Genomic DNA, 20618 nt, shown 5'->3' with positions numbered 1-20618 from the left:
TTTTAATTTTCTCAGCAACTTATGATCCGATTTCAATAATTTTTTTTCTGAATGAGCTTTTATATTGCTTTAACAATATTTGATTATCAAAAGTACAATTTTTTATTGTTTGGATTTTTAAAAAAATATTGAATATTATTTTTTCAAAATTCGATATCTCGAAAACGGGTCAACATTTTTTTACGAAATTCAAATGTATAGCGCATATTAATAATCTCTAAACAACTGCGTACCAAAAATATTTTTAGAACAAAATTTAAAAATTTTATATATAAAAAATTAATTTAAAAAAAAACCGCTCTAACGATTTTCAAAAAAAAAATTTGAAAAATCAAATGCTTTTTTGTTTATAAAATGACATTTAAATTTTTGAAGACAAACTTATTTTTCGGGCGAAATTTCGAATCTTAAAATAGTTTTTTTTTAATATTTTAACTGTGCATGAGCCCGAAAGAGCGCATTATTTTAACAAAATTGTAATTACATTCCTAGCTTTTATCTAAATTAGTGTATAATGCAAATTCATAAACCTTCATATGGAAGCTCTTTATGTGAAAACATATCCAAGGTTAGATCAAATAGAATAAAGGAAATTGTGGAGACTTTTTGGGTCGAAAATTAATTATCTCCCTTACTCTGTTGGCTGCTTATGGGAATGGAAATAATATTTTTTTCTCGCTCCCTCTGAATTTCTCCACTTTCGATACTAACGCCACGCCAACTACTTGGTATCTGGTCGCCCTCAAAGTTTCTGCTCATGAAAGTACTATGGTTTTCATATACAAAGTACGTGCGGTTTTTTTGACAAATCAAATGGCATTTATAACTTTGAAGAGAAACTTATTTTACAGGTATATTTTTAAATCTTATATAAGTACTTTTTTAAACAGACTCTTAGCATACAGGAGCAAGTTCGTGCGACCCAGTCGTGCATTTTATTTAAAACGAATTTTAAAATTGTCTACATTTACTCCAAACTAATCTTTGACAATGGAAACTGGGGCGGAGGACGGATATTACTATACCCTTGATCTTCACCTCAGATACATATATATATCAAAAACAATAATAAGACGTAAATTCAACTACCCGACAGGCGAAGTTTGTCAATGTCATAAGATTTGCATTTTTAATTTCAAAAGAAACTTAAAAACTTATTTGAAAATGTTAACTTCTAGATTATTAAGGTGGAAATAAAAAACATTTTAAAACTTACTACTACTATTTAAATCTTGAAAGACATTTTTAAAGTTGAACAGACTAGTAAAAATTATTTTGATTTTGTTTAAGTATTTAGGGTTCTTATATTACATAGTTCATTTGTTTTTAACAATAATCTGTCGAGTCATTCACTTTCGGAATACGCCAATTCCCTTTAAGCAAATTGGTCAACATGACGACTGGCAAGCTAAAGGTTCCTGAACAAATGGACATCATTAAGACTGCCAAGTTTAAGGAACTTTCGCCTTATGACCCCAATTGGTTCTACATTCGTAGTGCGTCGATCCTTCGTCACTCGTATCACCGCAGTCCAGCTGGTGTTGGTTTCATAACTATGACCTATGGTAGCCGTAAGCGCAACGGTATTCATCCATCCCACTTCTGTCGTTCTGCCATGGGGCATAATTAAGGTTATTTGACGTTATTGTACTACCCGTGGAGTGATGGTTAGTGCGTTGGACTGTCATGCCAGAGGGCTTGGGTTTGGTCCCTGCCTGTGCCATTTAAATTTTTTTTTTCACGTGCGAGGAAGTGACAAATTTTTCTCAAATCAGCCATTTGGATTTGGCTTAAACCTGTTAGTCTCTCCATCCCTGACAACATTAGTTCCACACAGAAATGGTTGAGACTAGTAAGTCACAAGGTTCTAGTTCTCAACGGACTGTTGACCCTCATCATTTAGTTATGCCGTTAATGGGCCAAATGATTTCATCCTTAAGTGCTTAAATTGTTGCAAAGGCTGACAAAATTCTACGTCCAAGTAGTACGCTTTCTATTTTGTTATAAATGGTCTTCAAAAAGGGCGGGTAGATGCTGAAATGGAACAAAAAAATGGCTGGGATGCGACCCACACTGATAACTTCCCATCCCGTCTGTCGATTTGTCTTGCTTAAAAGTTTGTCCATAATGTACCTACTCGTATCAATTTTTACCAAATTTTAGTACTATTTTTTGTAGATTTTATTTTTTATGAAAAAACGGACTTTTGGATTTTTATATAAAAATTACTGAATATAAAAAACAATATTTTCTGTGAAATAAAATAAGTTTGAAGCCAATATTTTTAATTTTTGAAAAGCTATTTGAGTCGAAAGTAATTATTTAACAAGTTTGTTTTTTTTTAGAGTTTTATTTTTTGTAAAAAAACTGTCAATTCGAATTTTTTAAAAATTTTATCGAATGTTGAAAACAATATTTCTATAAGATAAAATAAGTTTGAAGCCAATATTTCAAATTCTTGAAGAGATATTTGAGTCGAAAATCAATTTTTACCAACTTTTACAATTTTTTTTTTAATTTTTTATTTTTTTGTAAAAAACTTTCAATTGTCAAGATGTCAAGAAAATTTTTTTTTTGCGCGAAATTGTTTTGGAGATGAAATCATATTTCAGTCAAAAAATTCTGGAGGTGGCAAATTTTTTTTTCTATTTACTGTTATATGGATTTTTTTTTCAAAAAATGTACTACTTTGATATCACGTTACAATATATTATATAAAATTTAATTCAAGTCTCTAGCGTTTTTGGTAGATATTTAGGGTTAACCAAAATTTGTACCTTTTTTTCAAACTGCTATGGTAAAAAACCACCAACGCAATTTTCTTGAGAGCCCTTTCTGCATCTTTCTGCTTTATTATCTGTATAACAAAATTTATTTGAAATCGATATCTCTTCTGGTTCTTGAGCTATGGACGACAAAAAAAACGTAGCGAACGTTCGGACGTACGGGCGTACGAACGTATACGCACGCACGCACATACATCTTTCTAAAAATCTTTTATTTCGACTCTAGGGACCTTGAAACGTCGAGAAATGTCAAAATTTTCAATTTGACAAATCGGACCCATTACAATAATTTCCTATGGGAAGTTAAAAAAAGAGAGTTTTTTCAGAATCTTGGAAGTATTGTCTCTACTGGAGGCAGACTTGAAAAAGGATATACACAACTAGAAATTCGGAATTTTGTCCAATTTTTGGTAGAACAACTATCTCAGAAAAGCTTTAACTCTGTTTCGCTCAAACGTCAAATTCAATGCTTACCTTTTCAACTTTTCCAATAAGAAAGAAGTCAAACGGTCATATCTCATTATCTCGGTAGCCAATTGGTCACGCAAAAGAGCCATTGATTTGTTAGCTGTGTTGAAAGTAGCCACATCATATCCATATATTCCAATTCGGGATATTCAAAATTTGCTATCATCTCACGATAGCGAACCCCATTCACCGTTACTCCCTGACCCAAACCTTGTTTGAAAAACACGGTCCGGTGCACCAAACATGGTTGCATTATTTTTTCGACAATCTCTCTTAGGTTATCATTCGCCCAAACGCTTAAATTCTCCTTATTGGTCAGTCCACTCAAGTAAAAAAATTGCACCTTGTAGAAGTTTAAACGTAAGGCTTGTTCACCAACACGAACACATTACAAGGTCATAACAAATTTGTATGAACTTTTTTGACCATATATTGTTAAGATCACAAATAACGAACCATAAATGTTTAGTCCAATTTTAGTTCATTACAAACCCTAAAAGATTCATTGTTAAGAATCGACTTAAATATTTAGGTTTATTAATAAAAGTCCATAGGTCAATTTTACACAAATTTAAACTTCAACAATAATTTTAATTGTTAGTAAGGCCCTAAGACTCGAATATCTTGAAACAATACACTTCAAACTTAATTCAACGTATCAAAATATTGGAATGCACAAAAAATAATTAAATGCCAAACTAAATTTGTTTACGTTAAGAATATCTGGACAAGTACTTTTCGATGTACCCTAAACGACAATAAACATAGCTTATTTAACACATTTAAATGTTTTAAAGGACATGAGGCAGAAGTTATTACTATGAGTCGCATTCCAGCCTCATATTTTCAGCATTAACAGTTTTTCTTGGCTCTGTCAAGCCTAATGTCTGCTAATGACAGTTCAGAGAAACCTTTTTTGTCATATTAAATCACAACATTTTTATGGTTTCCATTTTGGAATTTTAACATTCATAAACTTTTCCTGCTTAACTTGAAAAGCGACCATGCATAGTTAACGGTTTTTTAAAAATACGCACTACTTCTTTTAAGGTCAAATTTATGTTATGGTAAGAATTTAAAAATTACTGTGTACCTTACACCATTTTATTCGTCAGATGATATTCACCTAGCTTATCCCTTTTTTTCTTCTATACCATTGCAAGACTGACCAACCTTCAAGCTGAAAATAAAAGGTTGGCAGATTAACGCTACGAGCATAATGGTTGCTTGCACACTTTATAAGGGTTTGCCGACCCTAATGGCACAGGGTCGCTTTTGTTTTTTCATTCGGAATAATGGAAGTGGTCTCCACACTCGTACCTTCAACAACCATCAGCTTTGGTCTGTCTGATATTCAATAAATAAATCACTGTAACTACCCCGAACCAACCGACCAACCGGCCGTTACTATCATCGGGCAGGGCAACATCAGGCATAGAGCAACAGAGTTTAGTCGTTGTTGTTCAGCGGTTCAGCAAGGGCTTGAATTTGTGTTTATCTCTTCTTTACCCTTTCCAATAACAAGCAAACAAAGGAACAAAAATGAATAAAAATCCAATCCGTTTCCAAAAAAGAAAAAAGAAATGTTTGCCTTTACCCTTTCTTATTTTTTCCTCACCTAAAAGTGCTGGCCTCCCTGGGAAAATAGCAATTTGAGAATGATTGCTTTTTATGTCAATAGCACCCAGCGAAGCTACCCGGCCCAGCACGAACTGGCCCTGCCTGCTGCTCCTGCTAAACGGATGTTGTCGTCGTCTTCTTGTTTTCAGACAATGAGACAGATCGTTTAAGAAAGAGTCTCCTATTACTCACCAGGACCTGCCCATGACAAAAAGGTTTAAAGGGGCAAAGTTTAGTTTATGGCAAAGAACGGCAAGAGTTACTTTTTGCCGTCAATCTTTGGCAAACGATTATTTCCGTCTGCTATATCTTTGATACTACGATTGGGTGGGTATTGTCTTTATATCATTAAAATCCGTCTTCGTTACCGTCCCCCGCGTCGAATATCCTTATTGTCGTTGACACATTTAAACAAAATAACTTTTTTCCTTTGACACATTTTTCTGATGAAGAATAAATCGTAAAAGAAAGTTTAACTTCTTTTGGCCGGGCAATTGTTTTATTTACATTTCCACTGCATTAGGTCTTGAGAATTTCTCATTTTGTTCTTTGATGATGATGAGTTTTGTTTTGCATTTTTTTCCGTTTTCACTTTTACTTTTGCAAAGGATTAAAAACAATTTTCTTCATGCCAATAAAATGAAGGAATTATTGATAAAGTTTTCAATACACAAAATATATACAAAGCTAATCGTTACAATGTACATTTAGGGGTGGATGAGTTCATTGGAAGGGCGAAGGAGTCACCTTCAATCCCTCTTTGTGAGAGTCCTTTTAAGGAGTGTTTGATATATACAAAAAATAAGACGAACGATAAATTTTCCATTATGGACTTCAATTTATGAAATCAAAATCAATAAATAAATAAAAAGGAATACAAAAAATAAAGAAACAGTTTAAACATCAAAGCAACAAGGATATTTTCTCATTAGGTTATGAGGGTTCAAAAGGAGCTTTATTACATTACATAGGTTGAATTGAGTCCAATGGGAGTTGTTCTTCTTGTTATAAACTGTAACAAAATGAACGAGTGGACGAACCACACAAAGTAATATCTCTCTTGTGGTTCAAGGTTATAAGGAGGCTAGAGGATTTTAGATCCTTTGATAACAAATGCGAATGGAATCATACATACATATATGTACATCAAATTATTTTTTTGAAATTTTTATTTTAATGATTATAAATTGTTACTTTATAATTATATCTGTTTTCAGAATAAAGGGTCTTTTTTAAGAGGCATTTAAATTATTTAATTTGAAACCACTGTTTTATTTGGAGGCCATTTTTTGAGCTGTCTGGTGAGTTATTTGTATTTTGGTTTGTCGTTTTAAAAATTGAAGCCACACTATGATTCCGATAATATCCATGTGATCCTTGTGATTATTAGACTACATAGTAAAATATATGTTCTAATTATTTAATTCCACAAAAGTGATTTAACGTTAGAGTGTAGAATGTACTCTTCATCCTATCAGAAAGAGAAGAGTCCGGCCATTTCTTAAGAAAGTAAAGCTAAAGAACGAATCTCTGTATTTGACAGTGCGGCCGAAGTTGGACACAAGGGTATTCTGATGAGCATTCCTAGTAGCGCGAGTATTACCGTTGAATTGTTTAAGGGGAGGAATGCAGCTTACGAGGATGTTCAAGGGAAGTAAATGAAATTGTGATGATGTTATCATTTCACAATTTAAATGCTCTTCGTTCAATACTGTCCAAGAAGCTTAAATAAGTTGCAAGAGCACGAGCCCAGATATGGGAGTATGGGAGTCTTGTAGCAAATAACTAGATCAGGATTGAAGGAAAATTTGTTGCATCACCTTAGGAAACCTAAACATCTTGCAGCATTTGCGACACCCGTATGTGATCGTTTGAAAGTGAGGGATGTGATTCTGGAAACTAATATGAAAAGCTAAGAGTACCATCGTCAGCGAAACAATGTATTGGATTGAAAGTTGCAGGCAGGAGATCATAAGTAAATATGAGAAAGAGTGTTGAAGAAAGAACAGAGCCCTGGGGCACACCAGCATTTATTTTGTGGGTTTTAGACTTTTTAGACTTTCGCTTCGTGAAAACCAATAGCACCCATTTTCGATAAGAGAGCCTGATGCCAAACCCTGTCAAATGCTTTTGAAATATCAAGAGCAATAATCTTACTTTCTCCAAAACGATGTAAAGATTTCCCTCACTGTTCGGTGAGATGAACCATGAGAGCACAAGTGGACCTATTGCTACGCAAGCGGTATTGACGGTCATAAGGAAGCTTTCAATCTTCAAGATATTTCTTGAGCTGATAATTAATCAGCGTTTCCATGACCTTGGAAAGAAGAGAAGGGACGTAAGTCAATTGCAATCGGTCGGTAATTAGACGGTGAGGAAGATTTTTTTCTTTGGGAATAGGCTGGACAAATGCGGTTTTCCACTGGCAGCGTTGAATTGGCGACGAACTGCCTAGCAAAGAGATTAGATTAACCAAATGAAGTCTCATTGACAACGAGCGTAGGAACCAAGGAAGAGGAAAATTCTTCATATTTTTTACAAATGACCAAATATTTGTACTGCCTTTTTAAACATAGCAGTATTTTTTGCTGTAATTTTTGGTCATGTGAAAATTTGGTCCGTCGAATATGGGCGTTGCAGGCCTTCCTGTCTTGCTTGAACTTATTTCAGTTTTCCTCAGTTTTCCTTTTAACCCTATTCGGGATAAAAGTTCTCATTCCCAGAAGAATCAAACTTGTGATCATATCAGCGTGGTCGTCAACGTCACCATCGTGGAAGCATAGTGGTTAAAGATCCTGAAGCATTATTGAGACCTTCCCAGTTTGCTTTTCCGTATTGCCAAACGGTCCTCTTAGGAGCTCTTTCTTTAACTGGAAAGTTTTTACACGAGAAATTTGCTGATATAACACAATGGTCAGATGTGTATTGTCACGATTGACTTTTTTCGTCTGGCCCCGAGCGTTCTCGAAAAAAAGGACCAATTATCCCATGCGTAGTTAAGGCGCACCAAACAGTTGCCCTGGTGGAATGCATTGGCTTTTGGTGTTTTAGTCGAGGGTTATGTATTTTTAAAACCCAGCACCAGCAAATGTGTGAACGTGACTCTATAAATGAAAATGAGCCTAGTTGCTTCAAAAAACGGGATTCAAAATATAAAAACACTCCAACACCGTCTCATACGTTATCTTTGAGTGAAACAAAAACAGTTTATTTAAGTTCTTGAACGATTTAATTTTGAATGGATTGAACCTGAAGTCATGAATTTTCACGTAAACTCTCTTTAAGATTTCAATGTTTTCGGGAGTTCTTGATCGACTAGGATTTGGCCGTGGTAAGCAGTTGCGCAGAACCTTTTCACCAACGAACAAATTAAATTTAATTAATCAATTGTGTGCCATCGAGTTTAACGCGATTGCCGAAAATTTCAGCGGGGAATACCAAATCTTCGTAAACAGCTGTAAGAGTGCGGGAACGTGGCCGCTTTTGTTTCAAAGGGTTCCTCGATTTCCTTTTTGGCTTAGGTTAGATCGCCAATGAACACAACATGTTTGCCAGAGAATTTATTCGCCATCTAGCAGACAAAACGAATTTGGATTTTCGGAAAGCGTTCTGCTTTGGAATTGGGACAGATGATGACAGCTTTCTTGTTGTTAAACTCGATTTCACGAGCACGGGTAATGTGAAAATCCCTTAATTGGGGTTTCAAGTCGGAATTCATCTTGAGCTCCAAAAGAGCTTGAGCAATGGATTTCTCGAACTCACAGGGTTCAGCGCCGTTAGGCTTAATAATTTTATTTCCAATGTTCAATTCCCCTTACAAATCACCCTTTAAACAAAAAATAGATTTGCAATGCTTGATTTAAAGTGACAAACTGGAGACAAAAGTGTTCACAGTATTGAAATTATCAAATTTAAAGGAAATTTAAAACAAACTCGACGTCCAATAAAGAGTTAAGTTAAGAGGTTAAGCAAAAACCATGTGCATCGATTATTTAGATCACAGACCATCCCTTATAAATTGATCATCGGAGGAAATTATTTAACGCTTAGGTAAAAGAAATGTTTCAACCCTGATCTGATCTGGCTGTTATTGAGAAAACTTTATTTCGTAGAAAACTTGAATATATGTAACTCCCGAAATCGGAAAGGTGCTCCTAAAACAAGTTTAAGTCCTTTGAACAGAATTAAAAAATATCACGGGTTATTAATTTTTCGGGTTAAGTTGAAAGTTTGGCATTTACTCAAATGGATCGCTTAACTATCGCACAGCGCATACAAATTGGACTTACTACAAAAATGGTGGTCCTGCCGCAGCCACATATATCGAGATGGACAAAATTTTCTTCAGCGACGAAGCACATTTCTCACTGGGTTAATATGTGAAAATTGTCGTGTTTGGGGTTCCAAGATTCCTTAAGTAATTGAAGAGAGGCCATTATATTCACAAAGAGTCACTGTTTATTGCGCTTTTTGGTCCAGGAGGTTTGATTTAACCTTACACCTTTGAAAACCAATATTCGGAGCGTTATGGTCACATGATATTCTACTTCTTTTCGCCAACAACCAACATTCGTCAAGTAAAGGCTGAGATATTGCCCAATATGTATCAAAAATGGTTGGGAAATTTCAAAAAAAAAAAAATGGTCATTTAAATGATGCAGTGTTTCACACTTTATGTCAACAAACTTTCAAACTCTATAATAAATAAAAAAGAGGCTGGTATGCGACCCACACTGATAACTTCCCATCCCATCTGTCGTTTTGTCTTGCTTAAAAGTTTGAAGGTTTTCGTTTTGGGTTAAAAAAGTTGTCAGTAATTCTTAAAAATTTTAAAACTATCAACAATATTTATCATATAAAGAAAAAGTTTAGATTTAACATCTAATTTTGTTAAATAGATTTTTAGTCGTTAACAAATTTGTTTTACCAACTTTAGTAGCATTTCTTAAATTTGTATTAATTGGATGAATGAAATTAATTTGAGAGATATCAAGAACCAAACATGAATTTTTATCAACTTTGCGAAATATTTTTTGTAAAGGACTGTTAAATTTTTTTAAAAAAGAACTACCGAATACCGAACATAATATTTTCTGCGAAATAGAAAAGAATAGAAAGAGTTTGAAGACAATAATTTATATTTTTAAAAGTTTTTTGAGTCCTAAATAAAGTTTTACAAAGTTTTAGTATTCTTTATGTTAGCTTTTTATTTTTTGTAAAAAAAAATGATTTTCCTCAAAATTTTGCTGATTGTTGACAACAATTTTATTTAAAAGATAAAAGTAGTTTAAAGCCAATTCTCAAAGTTTTGAAAAGATATTTGAGTCGATTATTAATTATTACCAACTTTGGTTAAATTTTCTTTAAAGTTTTTATTTTTTGTAAAAAAAACTGTCAATTCGATTTTATATAGAATATAGTTGGAAGCCATTGTCTCAAAGTTTTGAAAAGTTATTTGAGTCGAAAATCAATTTTTATTAACTTTTATTGATTTTTTTAAAACTTTTATTTTTTGTAAGAAAAATTGTCAATTCGGTTTTTCTCAAAATTTTATAGATGTTAAAAACCTTTAATTCGTTGCAGAAAATTGTTTTGGAGATAAAATCATTAGTATTCGTAAAATTTCCGAGGTGACAAATTTTGTTTCAGTTTTTTTGATTTATTAAAATAACCATTAATTGGATTTTTTTTCACTTGTTTGTACTTGTTTGGTATCACGGTACAGTATATTATATAAAATTTAGTTTAGGTTTAACCAAAATGTTCACAATGATTTATAATTTTGACCAAGTTGATGTTTATGTTTGATTTTAGAACAATTAAGTGGTGATTTTCATCGGCTTTGTTGATCTTTTTGATGATTAAATGAAAACAATTTTCATCTGATTTTTCCCTTATCCCTTTTCATTTAATCATCAAAAAGATCAACAAAGCCGATGAGAATCACCACTTAATTGTTCTAAAATCAAACACAAAATGTTCACCTTTTTTTAAACTCACTCAAGCACAGACATCTCCCTAAAAATCTTTTATTTCGACTCTAGGGCCTTGAAACGTCGAGAAATGTCAACAAAATTTTAATTTGACAAATCGAACCCATTATAATTAGATCCTATGGGAAGTTAAAAAAGTAAAAATTAAGGTTTTCTTATGAATTAAAAATTAAAAAATAATTTCCACCTCGAATAATTTACAAACAAAAAATTACTTTATCTCTAAAATAATCGTATGCGAAGATGAATTGACACCTGGTAAAATTTTGGGAACGATCTAATTGACATTTTAACAAAATATCTATAAAATATCTTTTCAAAAATGTAAGTCGTTGGATTAATTTTACAGAAAATATAGTTTTCGACATTAAGCCATATTTTTTTTAATCCAACAGACAGTTTTAAACAAATTTGAAGTAGATTTCTTAAAAGAGTATTTTCTTCTCTGATATCTCATAAATAGTTAATCACTTTTAAATGAGTTCTAAGAAAATATTTCAATAAGATAAGGAACTCTATTAACTTAGAAGAGCGGTATTTTCGCTAAAAAAATATTGGTTAGACAGGAAAATAAACGTATGCCCAAAGACTCCAAACTATAATAAGGATGCCAACTAACAAACCAGAAAATCAAATGCTGCAAATTATTTACCAAACAATTGAATTATATTATATAAACAAATTTATCTAACATAATTTTCAGAATTACAACCAAGACATTTATCCCCAGGCTTCACTGCTGACAGGAAGTTAACGGATACTCATCTACAATAACCATTCAAAACGCATTGGTTTCAACATGCAATAAATAATATACCTCTAGTTGTTTACAGGCGGAAGGAATGAATGTATAAAGGTAAGTATGTAAGGCCAAGCAAATTGATGGCTAATTAGTAACAACATGTTGCGCAATCGTTAAAACAAAAAAAAATGCATAAACAAGGACGAGATGTTGTTAATTAAAATCGAACCAACAGATTATTTTTTTAAAGTACGTATGTTCATTTTAAATTTTTCAGAATTCTATAATTACAATAGGTACAATTGGAAATGAGGGATATTTGGGTTATAGATCAATTTTGATTCAATTTAATTTGCGTATCAGGATAAATCAGTGAAATCACGTTCAAATATATAAAAGTTTACGTATATTGTTGCAAATATATGTTTGTATTTGAGTGAAAAGTTTTAAACGATTACAATTTCTTTTTTTATTGAACTCTTTGATTTTATTATATTGGGAGCTCCACTAAATAATTTCTTTAATCTTGCAACATTCACTACCGGATATAATGTCCTTTAATTAACAATTAATCTGTTGAATGTTATATCTATATAATGTAGATAATAATATCAATAATAAGGAACTAATTTAATACAAGAAAAAACTTAATTCATATAAAACAAGCTGCAGGATATTGAATTGGATTTATGTTCAATTTATCAGCTATGGTCATATATTTCATAACAGATTTATATGTACATAATGTATTCCGGAAATCCTGTTCAAAACAAAATTATACGTGCATACATGTTTGAATTTTGTTTGTTAGTTCTACACAAAGAAAATTTTATTTTTCTTTGAACTTCAAAGAAATAAAAATTAGTTTTTAATCAGCTGTTTGCTTGTTTTTGACAACTTAATTATATACAAGATTTTTAATAATAAGAAAATATTAAATGAAGTTGAATTTGAAACAAATTTCACACACTTAAACTTCCTCATCTTACCCTTTCTATATTTCTAAAAGTTTTAAATATTAAAACTTTGTAAAAGCCGAACAAACTTGTTTTCTAGAGTCGAAAACTGTTCCGTTTATACGTTTGTATAACATTTTTTGTGCTTTTTTGTAACTTTTGGATTTCCATAAAAAAATAACAATAAGTTTGTTTTAGATATCTGTTGATTCAAAAAACAATTTTTTAGTAGCAGTTTTTAAATTTTGTATTTGTATTTATTGTTGAAATAGGTTCTCAACAAATTTATCAGGGGTAATTGTAAACATACTTTATTCGCTGAAAACCTTTTAAATCAAGTCAAAACTATGCAAAGTTTTTGATAACAATTGTTTTAAATTCAAAATTTGGACAAAAAAAGTTTAAAAAGGTTTTAAGTGTATTTTTTGTAAACTTTAAGATTGTCTATCATTATATTTCAAAAAGAAAATTGAATATTACAAAAAAAAATCTTTTAATTAAATTAATTTTAAGTTATACTTGCTTGAGTATTTACGTAGTCGTAGGCAATAATCAAATATGGATTAAGATATACATAGGATTAATTAATTTTTCTTATATCCAAACTATTTAAATGCAAAAGAGACTTGCACGCACCCCATCTTGCACCCACCGCACCTTGCAGCCACTCCACCTGTTATCCACCCCAGATCCTATAGTGTGTCCAAGCAGGGAGGTTCCAGACCTCGGTGTGGCATACACCCAAACTCGCACCAACTATTATTTTATGACTATCAAAATAAGACCATTCAAGCAAAAAAAAAATAATTAAATTAAAATAGTAGTTGTGGTTATTTTCAATTTTCTCAAAAACAAAAGAACATACAATCATTTAATCTTCAGTTGTTGATCAAAAACAATAAGAACAATAAATTATAAAATAAAAAAGAGGCTGGGATGCGACCCATACTGATAACTTCCCATCTCGTCTGTCGATTTGTCTTGCTTAAAAGTTTGTCTATATGTACTCGTGTCAATTTTTACCGAATTTGGGTACTATTTTATGTAGATTTAATTTTTTATGAAAAAACGGACTGTTGAATTTTTATATAAAAATAACTGAATATCGAAAACAATATTTTCTGTGAAATAAAATAAGTTTGAAGTCAATATTTTTATTTTTTTTAAAGCTATTTGAGTCGAAAGTAAATTTTTACCAAGTTTTAGTATTGTTTTTTTTTAGAGTTTTATTTTTTGTAAAAAAACTATCAATTCGATTTTTTCAAAGTTTTATCGAATGTTGAAAACAATATTTCTTATAAGATAAAATTAGTTTGAAGCCAATATTTAAAATTTTTGAAGAGATATTTGAGTCGAAAATCAATTTTTACCAACTTTTCTTAATTTCTTTTCCGGTTTTTAATTTTTTGTTAAAAAAACTGTCAATTCGATTTTCTTAAAAATTTTACTAAATGTTAACAACAATATTTTTTGAAAACAGGATAATAAAAAAAGCGTTTCCTTTAAAAAAATATATAAAACTATGTATTGTAAAGTATTACCAATATTTTTTAATTATTTTTTTTCCATTTAACGTACATATTTTTAATTGCTCCTACCTATTAAATGGGGGGACCCCCTCTCCCAGTAAAAAATGCTTGTTTTTATCTGTTCTATACAAATCCATCTCCCCTATTTCTATATCATTTACCAAACAATTATATTTTTCGAAATAAATTCAATTAACACTGAAAAAAAATATTTGTCCCTCGAAAATCTTACCACCAAAAATTATTTTATCTCTAAAAGAATTTTGTGCAACGAAGAATAATGGTATGAGGTAAAATTTTGAAAATCGAACTGACACTTTTTTTTTATATAAAATAAAAACCTAAGAAAATATTACTAAAACTTGGTATAAATTTACTTTCGACTCAAATAGCTTTCCAAAAATTAAAAATATTGGCTTTCAACTTAATTTGTCTCACAGGGAATATTGTTTTCGACATTCAGTAATTTTTTTTATAAAAATTCAACAGTCCATTTTTTATAAAACAAAATTTAAAAAAAATAGTACGCAACATCTTGTAAAAATTGATGTTCGGTTCTCGATATCTGGTGAGCAATAGAAGATATTGACTCCAAATTATTCAATTGGTATTTGTTTTTATAAGAAATACAAATTTTTAAGAAATGCTGCTAAAATTGGTACAAATTGATTTTCAACTAAAATTCTCGTTAACAAAAATAGATTTTGAAATCAAACTATTTCATACTATGCTAAATATTGTTGGTAATTTTTAAATTTTAAGAATAATTCATCTGACAACTTTTGTAAGAAAACCAACAAATTTTTAAGCAATACGAAAAAGCAAACTGGGACAGTCTCAACAATTATTTTAGGATCTTTAACTGGTCACTATTCTTCCTCGATAGTGACGTTGACGCCAGCGCTGATATGATCACAAGTTTGATTCTCCTGGGGATGAGAAGTTTTATCCCGAATAGGGTTAAAAACATCAGACCTAAGGAAAGCGCATGGTTCGATGCGAGCTGTAAGGAGGTTATTAGGGTTAAGAAGGTAAGTTTCCGTTGTTTTAAAGCCAATCCAACTGAGGAAAAACCGGAATAAGTTCAAACAAGCCAGGAAGGCCTGCAACGCCCATATTCAACGGGCCAAATTTTTACATGACCAACAATTACGGCAAAAAATACTGCAATTTCCCAAATGCAGTAAAAATGTTTGGTCATTTGTAAAAAATATGAGAAATTCTTCCTCTTCCTCGGTCCCTACGCTCGTTGTGAATGACACTCTATTTGTTAGCACTTAAGAGAAAGCTAATCTCTTTGCTAGTCAGTTCGCCGCCAATTCAAAAGTGAGTGTTAAGACTCCTCCTGGAGTCGTTTGGAGAGAGTAAGATTATTACACTTAATATTTCAAAAGCATTTGCTACGGTTTGGCATCTGGCTCTCTTATCGAAAAAGCGTGCTTTCAGTTTTCAAGAATCCCCGCTTCATTGGATTAGTAATTACCTTTTGAATCGTTCAATACAAGTTCTATTGGATGGATTTAAGACTAAAAAACACAAAATAAATTCTGGTGTGCCCCAGGAATCCGTTTTTTCTCCAACACTCTTTCTCATTTTTATCAACGATCTCCTGTCTGCAACTTCTAATCCAATACATTGTTTCGCGGACGATTGTACTCTTAGAATTGAATGCTTCGAAAACCCAATTCTGTCTTGTATCGTTAAAGTGAAATATACCCCCTTGCCATTATCCATAAATGGCACTTGCATCGAGGAAACTGAACATCTCGATATTCTCGGTATGTGTATCACCTTTTGTGGAACGATCACATACGCGATGACGCCAAAAATGCCGCAAGATGTTTGGGTTTTCTAAGGCGATGCAAGAAGTTTTTTTCGCCCTCTGATCTGGTTGTTGTTTACAAGACTTATATACGTCCAAAGCTTGCGTATAACTCCCATATCTGGGCTGGTGCTCGTGCAACTTAATTAAAACTCTTTAACAGTATTGAACGTAGAGCATTTAGATTGATTGGTGATAATACCATCGTAAGATCTAGATCATTTACGTCCCTCAAACATCGTCGTAAACTTTCCTGTCTCCCCTCTTTTAACGTTATTTTAACGGTTTATGCTCTCGTGAAATTGTCAGTTCAACCGTAATACTCGCGCTTCAAGGAATGCTCATTAGTATACCCTCGAGCCCAACTTCGGTCGTATCGTCAAGTACAGAGATTCGTTTTTACCCGTAGGTACTACGCGAATGTAAAATTCCTTACCACACTCTGTCTTTCCCAGCCATTGCAATATTCAGGAAATCAAAACCAATGTGCACCGACACCTCCTTTCAACCTCTATCTCCCTTTCTAGTGCTCACACTGTGTCTTCATAATTAGGGTAGTAATATCCCCTTGAGTGTGTGCTTATTATACAAAAAAAATCAGTGTGGGTCGCATCCCAGCCTCTTTCTGGATTTCGTTTAAGATTTGTGTTATTTAACATTATTCTTTTTTAATTAATGTACTCATGTACATATATACATACATATTAGGGTTGCTTTAAACATCTTACTAGAATAAAGACCAAAAGAAATTGGTTTAGAGTCCTGCAATCTCTAAGGGATAGCAAAGAAGATTTTATTTATATTGAAAAGTTTAAAGAAATTGTGTGGTTTTTACATTCAGACAAAAGATTATTTTAGAGATTAAAATTTCAACAATATCGATAAAAGTTTAGTATATTAAAATATTTCTTCAGATGCACATACTCTCAAAACGGGCGTCTTGTCTTCTATAAACAGATTCATCCACACTTTTATGCTGGCCATAATTATATTAATTATTTTAGGTTAAATTGTATCTATTGATATAGTTTAAATATGTATAATATAATGACTTGTATTGTTAGTTTTCATAATGTCCTTCCATCCTTTGATGTAAAATTAAAATAAAGCCCATGAAAAGTAAATTTGTTAATGGATCTAAATGCTTATATAAGTCTTACATCTTATAAAACTTTCATCTCCTCCTATTTATGTTCAAATGGTAGACATGTGCATTCAAGAGGACACAAGCGTCCACATGTTTTTCTCAAAACCCACCTCTGTCTATCAACTCCTACTCTTACCTCCCCACGGTGAACATCGGGTGCCTAGTACCTCAACTGGAGATTGGGTTAGAACCCCAGTGGAAAGTTGCTGGGGGCAGCAAACGAGAGAGGTTGGGAGAGGTGTTTCCACTAAGGCGCCTCTCTTTATCCAGGCGGCAGCGGACGAATTCTCGAGATAGAATCAATGATGGCGTCTACAGTTCCAGTAAGGTTGAACTACTTAGTGAACACCTTATAGGTCTTCTTCGACATATTCGGAGCCCAGGCCTATAAGGAGCGGTTCATCCGGCTCCCCTTCCTTGCAGTTATACTAAGGATCTGGCCCTCCAGGTTCGGGGTTGTGCCGTCGGGGTGACTTCCTGGCCACGTAAAAACATCATAGTTTCGAAGCAACAACAAGCCTCGGATACGGACGGATTCACTGTTGACAACCCACGCAAACGAAATAAGGTTAACGAACTTCGGATATGTACGTGGAATGTTAGGTCTCTTAACAGACCACGTGCAGCCGAACAATAAGCGGAAGCCCTAAACTGCTGCAAGGCAAATATTACAGCCATCCAAGAAGTGCGATGGGATGGACCGGGCAAACGCAAACTAAAAGACTGCGATATCTACTACGGCGACTGCTACCGAGAACAAAGACAGCGTCTATTTGGGTGTGGATTTGTTGTTGGAACTAGGCTCAGGCAAAAAGTCTTGAGTTTCAACAGTGTGAGCGAGCGCATCACGGCAATCCGCATCAAGGCTAAATTTTCTAACATAAGTCTAATATGCGCGCATTCCCCAACAGAGGAGAAAGATGAAGACACCAAAGACATATTCTTCGAGCTCTTGGACAAGGCATATGAGCAGTGCCCTGGATATGACATTAAAATTGTCTTAGGAGATTTTAATGCCAAGCTAGAAAGAGAAGACATCTTTGGTGGCATAATCGGGAGATACAGCCTACACGACACTACCTCCGACAACGGATTCACGCAAAACAAGGAAGTACTGTGAGAAGATTCGACGTTAGACGGCTACAATCGCAAGCGACTGCCATGTCCTTTTCCGATCGAGTCTCTAATAACCTCTTAAGGAGTCCTATGCTTAATGCATTGAGCATTGAAAACCATTGGAAACATTGCCCTGCAGCCATCAGAGATGGCGCCTCTGAAGTGCTAGGTTTCACACGGCCACCACAGCGAAATCCCTGGTTTTCCGACGAATGCCGGCAAGCGCACGCAGCGAAACAAGAGGCATACAAAACGGCGCTGCACAAAAGGACTAGAGCTCCTCGCGAGCTCTACGAGCAGAAGAGAAGAGAGGAACATCGGCTTCTTAGACGGAAAAAAAGAGAGCATGAGAAGCGCGCGATCGAGGAGATAGAGGAATGTCACAACAGGAATGAGGTTCGTAAATTTTACCAAAAGGTAAAAAAAAACCTCCCAAGGGTACCAGCCACGAACCGAAGCCTGTAAAAACGATCAAGGGAACATCGTAGTAGAACCACAGTCGATGCTGAGAATATGGAAAGATCACTTCTCCAAATTATATAACGGCGATGAAGAACCGAATTCCGCTGTAAGGGAGATAGAACCACTCAACCTCCGCGACGTAGACCAACAATTCCGCCTACCTGACCTTGACGAAGTGAAGATAGGTATATCTAAACTTAAGTCAAACAAAGCAGCTGGAGCTGACGGCATCGCTGCCGAACTCTTCAAAGCAGCAGGCGATGACTTGGTAGGGGAGCATGCACCAACTTATCTGCAAAATATGGTCGGAAGAAAACATGCCCGATGAGTGGAATCTCAGCATAGTGTGCCCGATACATAAGAAAGGAGATCCTCTAAATTGCGCCAACTACAGAAGCATCAGTCTCCTTAACATTGCGTATAAGATGCTCTCTGCCGTACTATGTGAACGTCTGAAACCATTCGTCAACAACCTGATTGGTCCTTATCAGTGTGGCATCAGACCAGGAAAGTCTACTATCGACCAAATATTCACACTACGGCAGATCTTGGAAAAAACTCAGGAGCTTCAAATCGATACCCACCATCTCTTCATCGATTTTAAAGCCGCGTATGACAACATCTATAGGGAAGAGCTCTACCGAGCAATGTCTAGTTTTGGCATCCCTGTCAAACTTATCCGTTTGTGCAGAATGACGATGGAGAATGCACGATGCTCTATCAAGGTCGGAAAAGATCTTACCGATGCATTTGATATTAAAAAAGGTTTTAGACAAGGCGATGCACTGTCATGTGACTTCTTCAACATCGTTCTGGAAATAATTGTGCAAAACTCAACCGTCAACACTAGAGGCACAATCTTCCAAAGATCCATCCAATTATTCGGATACGCAGATGATATTGACATAATTGGAAGATCAAAGCGTGATGTCAGTGGAGCGTTTTTAAGCATTGCGACGATAGCGAAGAAGATGGGTTTCGTAGTCAATGAGAGCAAAACCAAGTATATGCTGTCATCAAAAAAGGACACTGAACGACGACGTCTTGGACAAAACGTCACCACGGACAGCTATAAGTTTGAGGTAGTTAATAACTTTGTCTACCTAGGCACCGCTATTAATGCAGACAACGACACCAGCGCTGAAATCAAACGAAGAATAACTCTTGCAAATCGCTGCTTCTTTGGACTTAGAAGGCAATTGAGAAGTAAAGTCCTCTCCCGAGCATGTAAAATCACCATCTATAAGACACTCATCATCACGGTTCTCATTTATGGCGCTGAGGCCTGGACCCTGTCAAAGAAAGAAGAGAGTCTCTTAGGATGCTTCGAGAGAAAAATTCTTCGAGTGATTTTTGGTCCCGTACGCATAGATGGAGAATGGAGGAGAAAATATAACGACGAACTGTACGGGCTGTACAGCGACACTGACCTGGTTAGCAGAATTAAAGTTTAACGGCTTAAATGGCTAGGTCATGTAGAGCGAATGGACATCAACGCTGCAGCCGGGAAGGTCTTCGAATCCAATCCCGCGGGACGGCACAGTAGAGGAAGACCGCGACTCAGGTGGCGCACCCAGATGGGAGAGGACCTCAACCAACTTGGCTTGCGAAACTGGAGACAGGTAGCTAGGGACCGAGCTGGCTAAAGACGCTTGTTGGTTGAAGCCCAGGTCCGCCCCGGACTGTAGCGCCACTTGAAGTAAGTAAGTAAAATGTGCCTGTGGTCAGAAATTTAATCCAAAACTGGAATTAATCTAAGAATTAAGTCTTTGGAATAAGTAGAAAAAATTGCTAAACAGAGTTCTAATACACTTAAGATCTCTTGAGGTCCTAAAGACAATTTTACACAATTTTCAGTTGTATTTTGGGTAGGTTCTAATTTTTTTTTATTAGTGCATCAATTAGATGCTAAAATGCTAGATTCTACAAGAAAATGTTTATTAAGGAAAATAAGTTTACATCTGCATTCATGAAGAT

The 20618-nt window shown here is 34.2% G+C and overlaps 1 protein-coding gene across 1 annotated transcript in view; it reads left to right on the top strand.

Moving 5' to 3' along the window:
- The first annotated feature begins 1393 nt into the window (after positions 1 to 1393).
- The window catches only part of LOC129939617 (dopamine receptor 1), an 88903-nt gene continuing 69678 nt past the window's right edge, over positions 1394 to 20618 (top strand). Inside the window, exon 1 of the mRNA XM_056047700.1 lies at positions 1394 to 1540. Coding sequence (XP_055903675.1) covers positions 1394 to 1540 — 147 coding nt within the window. The remainder of the gene's footprint in view (positions 1541 to 20618) is intronic.

This window comes from Eupeodes corollae, chromosome 1, assembly GCF_945859685.1.
Source record: "Eupeodes corollae chromosome 1, idEupCoro1.1, whole genome shotgun sequence".
In the NCBI taxonomy this organism is placed as follows: domain Eukaryota; kingdom Metazoa; phylum Arthropoda; class Insecta; order Diptera; family Syrphidae; genus Eupeodes; species Eupeodes corollae.
The sequence above is the reverse complement of the archived record's forward strand: the minus strand, read 5'-3'. Positions and strand labels throughout refer to the sequence as shown.